General features: G+C 43.6%; 1 protein-coding gene across 2 annotated transcripts in view; it reads left to right on the top strand.

The window, feature by feature from the left end:
- Positions 1-2,307, top strand: part of scn4ab (sodium channel, voltage-gated, type IV, alpha, b) — a 42,283-nt gene extending 39,976 nt beyond the window's left edge. For both annotated transcript variants that reach the window (XM_085455300.1, XM_085455299.1), the window contains one exon: positions 892-2,307. In XM_085455300.1, coding sequence (XP_085311426.1) covers positions 892-1,242 — 351 coding nt within the window. In that variant the 3' untranslated portion in view covers positions 1,243-2,307. The remainder of the gene's footprint in view (positions 1-891) is intronic.
- Positions 2,308-13,145: the final 10,838 nt, after the last annotated feature.

The raw sequence follows: 13,145 nt of genomic DNA, 5'->3' as shown, positions 1-13,145 counted from the left end.
TGACAAGTGACAAATGAATCTGTGGAGAAATCTTTGGAGAAAAGAAAAAAAATGCAAAAAACGTAAGTATGTTTGATGTGTCAGTCAGAATGAGTATGTTCTTTGGTCAGACCAAAGACCCAGATAAACAATCTCATAAAATCAAAACTTACATGTTCTGGCAACCAGAGTTAGAGTTAGGATTGGTGTCTAATGAGGTTAAGATGGTTAACCTCTGTGTCACGGCCTTTAAGCTTCCAAACAGAATAATCCAAGAAAAGGCCTGAGGTGGCAGCAGGTGGTTTGTTTCAGAACGCACTTCCAACGTGACTCTTTGAAAAATATATGCTGTTTATTTCTTGCAAAATTATGAACCAAATCATTTCTTACAACTTATAAAACAAAACAAATTTCCCAAGTGTGGGACTAATAAAGGTTATCTTATAAACAAAAGTTAATCTAATTCCACAAGTTCACAGAGTGGTCAAAAAATCATTTTAAAAACGCTCCCGTCTTACCAGCTGACAACAAGGAAAACATTTCCACCAAGCATGCTCTGAGTTAATGCGAGGGTCCAAACAACTTTTCCAAAATTAAACTTTTAATTACAGACTTTAATAGCGAAATAGCTTAAGTATGTTATAATGGATAAAAATTATGATTCACAAGAATTCAACAAAAATGGCCACAACACATTTCTGTCCTGATGGGAAATGAAGAGACATTTTTAGAAGGCGATTCGTGGGCTCTTCATGTGTCGGTGAACATGCAGCAGATCAAGCTCAGTGTTTTTGTAACAGAGCAGCATTTTTATCTGTTCATATTCAGTTTCTGACAAGCTGTCAAAAACATTTTTGACAGCTTGTCAGAAATATTATTTGTCTCTGATGCTGTGATCATTATGACATACAGGAGTCATATGAACCAATCAGCAGTACTCTGCGGAGGAAACAGGAAGAGGTAGCAGCGACAGTGATCCAGAGAGCGTACAGGAAGCACCTCCTTCAGCGGGGCAAGGTCAAACGGGTATCCTACAAATACGGAGAGAAGCTGGACGGACGACAGGACAAGCCACCAGAGACAGAAGCAACTCTTTCTAAAGGACTGAGTCAGCCGTACAGCGGCAGCCACGAGCAGACGGCTTCAGGTCAGGTGCATCCCACCCGGGTAGAGCTTCAGAGCGAGTTTGTTCTCCGCGCCGCCCCGCCGTGCAGCACTCATGAGTTTGTTCAAGATGAGAACCTGAGGGAATCTGTCGTGTGACAGCACACCTGTTCCTCCAGTTTCTCCTCTCACCTGTGGAAGCTGCAGCTGGCGTTCTTTCTACAAACTCAGCAGAGACTCTGTTTTTCCGGTGTGTTCAGAGGTTAACACCTTTGTTAATGCCCTGTGTGACGTCAAACTTTGCAGGTGACCCTGATTATTGATTGTTTCTGAGTCACCTCGATCGACTCAAATGTTATGATGGATGTGTTTGATATTGTATCTGAAACTGCCTGAGACAGTACTCATTAATTCATAACAGGCATGTGCTACTAACCTGAACCTAAGAGCTGACAGTCAATGAGAGTACAGCATGTTAGCAGGTGAAGAAGTTCTGGTTAAAGTAGTTCAAATATAACCACATGTTTACCTATTTAATTAACATTTCATCAACAAAAGACTCAACCTACAAGTTGTTTGTATTCCCAGTTCTTAATACTTCCAGTTTGTTGAATGCAGCTGCAGGTGCTTTCTTTACGCAAAATCAAAGCTTCTGCAGAGTTGATAAAACGGGAAGTGTTGTTTTACTGGCTGAGGCAGCTTGTTTGCTGTATGCTGACACTGTTCCTGATTGGTGAACATTTCTGACACACTAATGACATAAAAGCAAACACCCCTCAAAGACTGCTGCACACCTTTTTAATAAAACATGTCCATGTACCTGGAAATGAAAAGAAATAAAACTGTTACACTGAAAATGGACAGCCAATAGGAACAGGCTGTTTTTGTGATGTAAACAGTGTTTATTCACTGAAGAAGAAGAGAAGTAATTTCTTTTTTCTCTTTTTATGGACTCTGCTGAGTTTCAGTGATCCTAAAACCTTTGTCTCTTCTCAAAATACATTTATGTTGTTTTTTTACAGACTTCACTTGCAGGTGAACTTTGTCAAACTGTCTTCTTGTTGTTAAGAAACTTTTGCTTCATGTGGTGGATGAGTCTCAGCCATCTGAGTGGTCAGTTGGATGGAGGATAGTTGTGACCTGCAGTAAAACAAAGCTTCTGTAAGTGTTGTCATGACATTTATGTCTGTACATATCAATAAAGTTTTCCGATTCGCAACTGCACTTCCACCTGGACGCTAAGTATTCACACCTTCAGATTTCTCTTCCTGTCTGGCTCAGAGGCGACAGCTGCTGTCGAGTCTAAATGGCCAAAGTTCAAAGAGAAAGACAAGAAGAGCAACAGCTGACCAAGGATCACACACACACACACACACACACACACACACACACACACACACACACACACACACACGTGTTCTGGTGTTTGTGAGGACTTCCCAGGACCTTGACCCTGAACTTGAACCCAGTCTGAACCTTTAAAGCATTGCCTGGGGGCGGGGTCTTCAACTTACTGTTAATTAAACTAATTTAAGGTTAGTCTGTTTGCACTTACCGATAATGACTTCAAATCTATTTTAATCATGTGAGCAGTAAACTGTTGACAGAATAAGTTTCTACTCTGTCGCCCCCTGCTGGACTTACTATGCTACAGCCCCTTCTAAATAAAAGCACGAGGCACAAGCAACCAGTTCAGTGGTTAATAAAATGCATCGGGTGACATTATAATGTGTGAATGTGTGCGTGAATGGGTGGATGACTGGATATGTAAAGCGCTTTGGGGTCCTTAGGGACTAGTAAAGCGCTATATAAATACAGGCCATTTACCATCATTTATTTATAATCTTCTGACTGATTACAGAATAAATCCAGTGCACACCTGGTCTCTGCTCAAGGCCACTCACATATTCACTGCGTCTCTATCTCCATGGAGACAAGATGCTAATTAAGATGAATGAGTTTATTTCCTGACAGTTTAAATATTGAAGCTGCAGGAAGGTCACACAGTGACAGTTTTATAACACACACACAAATCGTTAATAATCATGAACAGCTTTCTGTCCCAGCCCGATAAACCAACACCATTCCACTTGGGTCGTGTTAATGTTCATTAATAAACTACTGACTGAAATCTGAAGACGGGCCTGTAAAAGAAATAAAAAGGAAGAGTTTTAATAAAGTGTTGCGCTCAGCTCGGTTTGCAGGAGCTTTGTCAGGTGTGTTTCAGCCTTTAGGACGATCATGGATGAATCTGATGGCAGTCACAGAAATCCCAAATGAATGAGGAGTTACTCTGGATCATCTCTGCAACAGGGAGAGAATCTCATTTGAAAAGGATTTCCTTTACAAGCTGTTTTCTCCCGTTTATTTGCAGTTATTATCTAATGAACTGACAGGTTTTATTTATCTAGCAGACAACAGATTGGGTAAAGTATGTAAGATAATCTGTTTGTAGTCCATCTTTCAGACATTTGGCAGCTACGTCAACATCACAGTAAGAAGCAGCTAGATTGGGATCACCAAACTTCTCTTTCCTTCGTCACATTTGACAAGCGGGAAAGGCGATCGAAGACAGAGGCGCAAGTCTTTCTCCTTGGTCTCCTCCTGCAGCTGATGTTCGGCTGGTTTTGCTGTTGTTAGCTCTAATCTGAGCTGCTGTCCACTCTTCGGATGAACTCTTCCTCTTCAGACAGAGACTTACATCAAAGAGTTTGGTGTTTTTTGAAGAAACGTTATTGAAACTTTATGGGTTTTTTTAAATAAAAGATGATTAAAAAAACGTCATTAATGAGAAAACACGTCCCTGCACAGCCTCAGACCAGTCTCTCTATGATTTCTCACTTTCATGCAGTGTTGAATAAATTCAGTTTCCTGTGTGATTGCTGACCACTGTGAATACATTTACAAACATCTGACCGTGTTTTTCACTCGGTTACATCTTGTTTTCAGTACATGTAATAACATAAATATTCAGGTCAGCTATTTATTAGTTTCTGTGATGTTTTACTCTTTTCAGCAGCTGAACAAATGTCAGTTTATTGAAAATAAACATATTGAAAAAGATATTGAAAATCTTAAAGTCAAAACGGGGGTTGCATTTTCATTCATTATTTTTTTAATAGAAAAACCCTTTTGACAGGGTTGAATGGAGTTTTTTATTCACCGCATTGTCAAGATTTGGAATTGGTGATCATTTTTGTAGATGAGTTAAGACACAGGGCTGAAAGCCTCTGTTCTCACCAATGGGCTGATGTCCCCATTTTTTAATATCTCCAGGTCTACCCGTCAGGGTTGTAGTCTTAGCCCTGTTCACTATCTTTTTGGAACCCCTGGCTATTAAAATTAGGGAAGATTCAAGTATTGTGGGTGTGAATGGAGGGGGGAGAGAACATAAATTATTTCTATATGCAGACAATAGTTTGGTGGTGTTTCAGGACCCTACCAATTCTATAACAAAATTGCTAAATGTTATTGGTGAATTCTCTAAGTTATCAGGCTACAAAATTAACTGGCATAAGTCGGAGGCAATGCCAATATATCAAACATGTATTGCTAATTCATTATCAGCTTTCAATTTCAATGTGTTGCAAAAAGGGATGAAATACTTAGGAATAATACTTAATCTGAATGTTGATGAAATTATGAATGATAATGTAGGAAAACTACTTACTAGGATTAAAACTAATTTGGAGAAATGGGGTAAGCTGCACTTGACACTATGGGGCAAAGTAAATACGCTAAAGATGGCAGCAGCTCCTCTGATCAATTATTTCATTGGAATGATACCAGTTTGTATTTCACCTCAATTTCTCCTTATCTTTCCTCATGTGGTGCATTTTCCATTGTTATACCTCTCTGACCTGTCTTCCCCATGTGATGTTTTGTGTAATGTATGTATGGTCGGAGGTTAAGATGGCGCCGCAATATCGTGCAATTGGTCAGCAGCCTTATGAAATTTCACCTTGTGGGACTAATAAAGGTATATCAATCAATCAATCAATCAAATTTTCGTAAGATGTAATAATATGATAAAACCCTTTCTTTGGGATGGTGGTAGACCGCAGAACAATCCTGGTCGACTGTACCAACCGAGAAAAGAAGGGGGTTTATCCCTACCCAACACAAAACAGTACAGCATCTCATTTGAAATGTGCAAGCTGTGTAAACACTGGGCAGCAATAAATTCAGACCTAGACTGGGTTCTAATGAATGAATGAATGAATGAATGAATGCTTTATTGGCCATATGCAGGTTGCCCCACAGAGGAATAGGACCCCCCCCCCCGACTTACACACACAACAACAAGACATCACATGGGAATACAGTCGGAGACCGGCAGCGTTGAGAGAATAACACTGAAAAAATTACACAACATTGGGAAAAGTACAAGAGGAAAAAAAGAGACCTCTTCACACGCTGGGCAACCTATGGGAGGACAGCATGAGAACAGGAAACAAAAAAAACTCCTCTGCACAGAGAGCACATTAATGTCCACATCACAACATCAGAGCACATGACAAGCCACAGGGGATGGATAGGGGGGTGGGGGGTGATTCGAAGGAACACAGCAGTCGTCCTGCACCATGCTATCATTTCAGCGCGGCACGCAGACCCGCTGCCTTCCCCCGCAGGAACAAGCATCGAAGGCGTTTGGAAGGGAGGGGGATGAGTGCGTGCTTATCAGTGTAAGTGTATGTGTGTGCGTGTCCATAGTTCAGCTGAGACAGTGTCCTTCGCTGTATCAGGCTAAGTAAACAGTCCTCCAGCCGATCCAGGTGTCCTTCATGGGATGGGAAGAATAGTCATCACACAGTCGTTATCAGGGAGTTGTTTTGGTGGGCTCCAGCCTTGGGCCTAGCAGCTGGCGCCGTGGTGTCCAAATGTAGAATATTGTTGATTTCTCCTTTATGCGAGCAGCGAATTTAGCACTCTGACACTGGGGCCTCGATTTCCCGTTGGAGCGCTGCGAGCCTCCCCATGATGGTATCAAGCTTCTGTTCCGTGGTGTTGTCATTCTTTTGGTTCTGAGACCCCACAGCTGCAGTGAGCCGTTCTGCGATGTTATCCAACTTTCGCTCAAGGGTGTTATTGTGAGCAGGCCCCTCTCTGATGTATCCCATCATACGCTCAATGGTGTTAGTTTGAGTCTTCACGGCAGCTGTAAGCGTCTCCAAGGTGTTGACCATGCTGCGTTCGGTGTGGGAGGCCGCGCCTCGTCCCATCGCTTCAATTCCAGCGGTCAGCTTAGGGGGGGTTTGAACAGCTGGTTCCGCTCTCTTATTTCTCCGATAAGTCAGGGCCAAGCCAGCTCCGATCAGCAAGAACCCTGTTATCATGGTTCCGAATAGGTAAATATCCTCAGCGTCCTCGATAGACAGTCCCGCCAGGCACAAGATCCTCCAGGTTTGCCACCCATCCATCGTGTATCCGGCAGGGAAAGTCCCTCCAGGGCACTCGGGCTCTCCCGAGCCCAGACTTCTCGTTGAGAAGAGGGTGTCAATAGCGTTCAGAGACCAGTTGATCAAATCCATAATTCTCTGTTAGGTTTTAGAGAATGACAGTGAGAGACTGTTCAAGGGAAAAGTAGTGCACGCGAGACAAGACAGGACACAAGAGGCTAAGCAGGGAAGATAAGGGGAAGGAGGAGAGGAGAAAAGTGCGACCGCCTTCACCGAGAGCCAAGTAAGAAAAAAAGAACGTGAACTGGTCTTTCCATTCACTCCCATTGAGGTGTTGGCTCAAAAACCAGACAATAAAGGGAATAGAGTAGATAACCCTATTTTAAAGTTTTCAAAAATGGTGCGGCAAGAGCTGTAATCTCTCCCCATACTTTCAAAAATATGCACCCCTGTGACATAACCCAAAAATAAAAATAGGTAAACAAACAATTTATTGGCCACAGTGGCACAAAAAAGACATTAGGGAAGCTGGAGGTAACTGTATCCAATCTAAAATTCTCAGCAGGTACTATTACACACCAATGAGACTTTATAAAATGGGAATTATAAGTAAAGATGACCTGTGTTGGAAGTGCCAAGAAGCAAAATGTACGTTAGTACATGCTTTATGGGAATGTCCACTGGTCTCCCCAATATGGGAAAATGTTTTAAAATCATATGGAGGGTTGGGTGACACTTAAATTACCTAGATCACCAAGATTGTGCCTATTGGGGGACAGAGGTGAGGTGCCACAGTTACACAAAGCAGGCTTCAGAGTGCTAAACACTGGGATTGTGACGTGTGTTCGTCTTAATTTAACACTTTGGAAAGACCCTCGGACTCCAACCCTAAAAGGAAGGGAAAATGACTGAAAATGCCGCATGCGAGAAAATGCTGGGAAGACTCTAATAGAACTGACAGAGGCGAGGCTGCCATAGCGCGCCATCGGCCCTTCTGGCCAACACCAGCAGGCGGTAGGTGAAGTGTCTTGCCCAAGGACACAACGACAGAGACTGTCCGAGCCGGGGCTCAAACCAGCAACCTTACGATTACAAGGCGAACTGCCAACTCTTGAGCCACGATCGCCCATCAATTAAGGGTCTTGTGTGTGCAACAATTTATTTATTGTTGCACACACAAGTACAAGTACCTCGGGCTGTGGGTGGACAACAAACTGGACTGATCATGCAACACAGAGCACCTGTTTAAAAAAGCCCAAAGCCGACTGTACTTCCTCAGGAGGCTGAGGTCTTTTAACATCTGCAGGAAGCTCCGGAGGATGTTTTGCCAGTCGGTGGTTGTCACTACCCGATCCGTACCGGAAACCCGATCGGTACCCCGCATGCGCGAAAGGTTTCTACTTCCGGTCGTAGCGTTTTACGATAGTTATGGGTCAGAGTATCTGTTAAGATGTTAAGAATAACAAGTATATCTTAAAATGTTTGCAATAATGAAGCATTTCAGTAAAAATAAAAAGAAAGTTACGGATCAGGACTCTCCGATCCTTACTGCGCATGTGTAAAGTCTGACCGTACAAATCGGGTCTACCCGATCCGTACTGCGCATGTGCAGATGTTTTCTTCTTCTTCTGTTCGTTTAATGGCAGTTTACTCCCCAGTGTACGAGGATACCGCCACCTGCTGACCGAGCGAATAAACCCTATTATAAACTGAATTATCGTCATTACAAACGTGTGTTAAATCTGATTTAGTGATAGTCGAGTGTGTTTATGCTTGTCTGTGAGGAGAGGATTGTTGGAATAGTGATGATGATGTGCGCCATCACTGTCAATTGTCAGTAAACACTTAATCTGGCTGATGAATCTACACGTGAGATATTACAAAGTCTGCATTATTAACTCTGTAATTAGGCGCCATTCTTCTTATTTTACGGCGCTGTTGCTCAATCGGGGGATGCTCTCTGTTGAGGAGAAAAAGCATGAATTTCTTTGTATACGGATTATCCATTGTTTAAATGTCCCGGGCAGTCGAAAAGGAGGCAGAGCTGTTGAGAAATGCTAGGAGCTAACTGGGCGCTAACCGTATCATTCAAATATATTGAATGTCGCAATGTTGGCAAAGAGAGGAAGTGACGTAAGATTTGCGCATGCGGGGTACCGATCGGGTTTCCGGTACGGATCGGGTAGTGACAGTGGTTGCTGGAGTACTTTTCTATGCTGTGGTGTGGTGGGGGAGCAGCACAGCAAAGGAGGACTCATCCAGGCTGGAGAAACTGATCAGGAAGGCTGGCTCTGTGGTCGGCATGAAGCTGGACACTCTGGTGACAGTGGCAGAGAAAAGGACACTAAAAAACTACTGGACATTATGAACAATGCTGGGCATCCTCTGCACACGGCCATTAACAACCAGAGGAATCTGTTCAGTGATAGGTTGCTTCTCCCAAAGACAAGAACCAACAGACTTAAAAACTCCTTTGTCCCACACGCAATCAGACTGTTTAACTCCTCTCTGGAGGGGAGAGGGAGGGGAAACAGGAGGACAAAGGAGGGGGGAACAACTAAGCTGTAGTGCCTCTTCACTTCACTGTGCAATACCTTTAGTGCAATACTTTTGTTAATAGTCAACGGTGTGTCACAACCCAGCTCATAGGAAGTGACAAACAAATGGGAGACCACACACAGGCTTTTAAAGGCTGTAAGACATATGAAAATAAGGTAAAGCAACTTAAACACAATTTAAAGGACATAACAGCCATAACTGAAACTTCCAAATGAGCATGACAAGTGCCAGAGAGAGCGTCAAAGCCAGCCACCACTGGTTCAGTCAAGGTGTCTTTAAACACTGGGACTGGCCTCTCAGGTGTGCTGCATCACTAATTGGGTCAGCTCCACCTACCTGCAAGAAACAGGTAAAAGAAAAAGCAAAACACAAGGCCAGCCCACTGGCTGTCACACTTCCCCCCATAGAACAGGGTGTCACCCTGAATTGGCAAACACATTTACATTATGAATTTGCAACTAGAAGAACTAACATATATTAAATACATAACATATATACACACATAAGCACCCTCACTTTCAACACCTTTTGTATGCTCAAAAATCATCTACAGCTCAACTCCAACCTCAGCAACCTTGGTACCTAGGAGCAATTTAAGAGGAAGGAAAACGATACTGGAGAGGACATACTTCAAGCATATGAGGAGTGAAGCTGCTGGTTACAAAGGGGCACGGGACAAAGCATCTGCCAAGACATTATCTTTGCCCTTAATGTGCTGGATATCCAAATTGTAAGGATGCAAAAAGAGAGCCCACCGCATGAGCCTCTGATTTGGGTTCTGCAATGTGTTCAAGAAAGTGAGAGGGTTATGGTTAGAAAATACCTCAATTGGCCGAGCAGAATCTAAATATACCCTAAAATGCTGCAAGGCCAAGACTAATGCCAAAGCTTCCTTCTCAATGACCGAATAATTCAGCTGATAAGAGTGGAACTTCTTGGAATAGAAACTAACTGGATGTTTAGTACCTTGCTTGTCAGCTTGGACTAGAACAGCACCTGCACCAATGTGGCTTGCGTCCACATACAGCTTGAAGGGCTGATCCAGACGAGGGGCTAAAAGCACAGGTTCAGAGCACAGTAAAGCTTTTACATCCCAAAAAGCTTGCTGGCATGCTGCAGACCAAATAAACTTCATTTTGGCCTTCAACAAATCAGTCAGAGGAGCAACCACTGTTGAGAAGTTTCGACAAAAACAGCGATAATAACCGACCAGACCCAAAAATCTCATGAGTTCTTTTTTGGTTACTGGAACAGGGAACTCTTTGATGGCCAACACCTTTGCATCAACTGGCCTCACATAACCTTGGCCCACAACCTTACCAAGATAGGTCACAGTTGCTTTTGCAAATTCACATTTTGCCAGGTTGATAGTCAGATTTCCCCAAACTAATCGTTCAAACAGAGTGCGAATGCGATCCAGATGATCCTCCCCGGTGTTACTATATACCACCACGTCATCTAGGTAAACAGCACTGCCTTTCAGCCCATTAACAACCATATTTATGAGTCGCTGAAATGTAGCTGGAGCATTGCGTAAACCAAAACCCATGACTGTATATGAATAAAAACCAGATGGCATGATGAAAGCAGATATTTCCTGAGCTCTGGGAGTCAGCGGCACCTGCCAATATCCCTTCAACAGATCAAACTTGCTCACATATTCCGCTGCACCAACTTGGTCAATACAGTCATCAATATGAGGCAAGGGGTAGGAATCGGGTTTGGTCACTGCATTTACTTTACGAAAGTCTGTGCAACAACGTGGTGATTTATCAGCTTTTTCAACCAACAAGCATGGGGAAGCCCAGCTTGATGACGACGGCACTGCAATGTTGTTTTCCAACATGTAATGAACTTCCTTATTGATTATTTTCCTCTTGTCCTCAGAGACCCTGTAGAACCTCTGCCGGATTGGTTCTGCATCACCCACATCAATATCATGCTCTATCAAAGTTGTTTTAGAAGGTGTGTCTCTAAACAATGTTGGATACCTTTTAATTAATGTAGACAGTTCCGCACATTTGTCAGCAGGCAAATGGCCCAACAGCAGCTCTAAGTTCCGAAGAGTCTCTGAATTCTTCAGACGACCCAGCAATAAAGGATCATCAGGTGCTGCCACATCCTCCCCCCCACAAACTGACTTCGCCACTGTACAAGCCGACAACCCTGGACTCGATGTGGAAGGAGAAACGAAAGAGCCCGACAGACCGACGGATAAGGGATGAACATGATAGGGTTTCAACAAATTAATATGGCAAAGTTGATTTCTTTTCCGGCGATCCGGAGTAGCAATCAAATAATTCTGTTCAGACAGTTTCTGTACCACGGTGTAAGGCCCAGCAAACCGTGCCTGGAACGGTGACCCTGCAATCGGCAGTAAAGCCAAAACCTGGTCACCTGTACTAAACTGCTGCTCATCAGAACGCCGGTCATAAAAATATTTCATCTTGACCTGAGCCTTTTCAAGGTTCTGATTGGCCAACTGACCTGCCACATACAGTCTGTGCCGAAAACCATTAACATAATCTATCAAGTTCACTGGTGGTTCACCTGACAACCACTTATCGCACAGCACTGTCAACGGTCCCCGAACTTTGTGGCCAAAGACCAAGTCATTTGGGCTAAACCCAGTACTCTCCTGGCACACTTCACGCGCTGCCAACAGAAGCCACGGTAAACCTTCCTCCCAGTCACTCCTCATTTCGGTGCAATAGGCACGTAACAAGGACTTCAGTGTTTGATGGAAGCGCTCTAAAGCACCTTGGCTCTGTGGATGATAAGGAGAGGCTTTATTATGTACAATATTCAACAGCTTAAGAACTTGTGCAAATAGATGTGACGAAAAGTTTGATCCCTGGTCACTCTGAATAATCTGCGGTATGCCAAATATAGAAATAAACTGTGTCAAAGCCTTCACCACAGACTTAGCTGTGATGGTACGCAACGGATATGCAGCAGGATAAAGCGTAACCTGGCACATTACAGTTAACAGACACTCCGAACCAGATTTTGATCTAGGAAGAGGGCCCACACAGTCAATGATCAAATGTTCAAATGGGTTACTCACAGCAGGGATGGGACAAAGTGGAGCAGGTTTAATAGACTGATTTGGCTTACCTACAATTTGGCAAGTATGACAGGTCTTAATGTAAGCTGAAACATCACGCTTAAGACGTGGCCAAAAGAAGTAGCGCAAGATGTAATTATAAGTCTTCGTCACTCCCAAATGCCCAGATTTGTCATGAGAACACTTCAACACCTCGTCACGGTATTTAGTTGGAACCACAATCTGGACAACTGGACTTCCAACACAGTCCAACCCTTGCGGAATCCACCTACGGACTAGCACCTCCTTCTGCAGAAAATAACCAGAGGCCGCACTTCTAGCGTCATCACTAGGTTGCACTTTGTGAAACAGCTCAGTCAGTGAAGCATCAGCACGCTGTGCCTGAATTAACTCTTGCTGGGAAACTGACAAATGTTCAGGAACAATCAAATCTGGTTCAACCTGACACTCTTCTGCTTGAGTTACAGGCTCTGCATCCCTTTTAGCTGCAGCCCTCGTAACAGCACAAGCTGCAAAGTCAGAAAAACCCTGTTCACACTCATGGGACTCATTCAGAACTCTAGATTTAACAGGTAAAGAACTGTCAGCCCAGACTCGATTTCCAGCCAAATCATTCCCCAAAATCACATGTACGCCCTCAAGTGGCAAAGCAGGACGAACACCAAGGCAGATGATATCATCCACAAAACTGCATGACAGCCTGACTTTATGCAATGGAGCACAGATAGTGGTTAAACCCATGCCTTGAACAAGCACGCACTCACCAGTATTAGTAACCTGTGAAAATGGCAACACGGAGGCCAAGATAAAAGAATCCTTCGCTCCTGTGTCACGCAAAATCTTTACAGGAACTTTATGAACATCACCCGGGAGTGATACAAACCCCATCTGACACAAAATCCTCAAACCCCGAATAGCTCTCTGAGTCAGACTTAGTCGAAACTGGCGTCTCCCGAGAGACTACTGAATTTTCCCGTGCAGGAATTGTAAGAGCCGCAGGCTTAACCTGTTTGCCTGTACGCGCCAACTTGCTTTTC

Source organism: Copadichromis virginalis, linkage group LG4 (assembly GCF_057382275.1).
Source record: "Copadichromis virginalis isolate Kocher_CV1m ecotype Utaka linkage group LG4, C_Virginalis_male_GT1.1, whole genome shotgun sequence".
In the NCBI taxonomy this organism is placed as follows: domain Eukaryota; kingdom Metazoa; phylum Chordata; class Actinopteri; order Cichliformes; family Cichlidae; genus Copadichromis; species Copadichromis virginalis.
The sequence above is the reverse complement of the archived record's forward strand: the minus strand, read 5'-3'. Positions and strand labels throughout refer to the sequence as shown.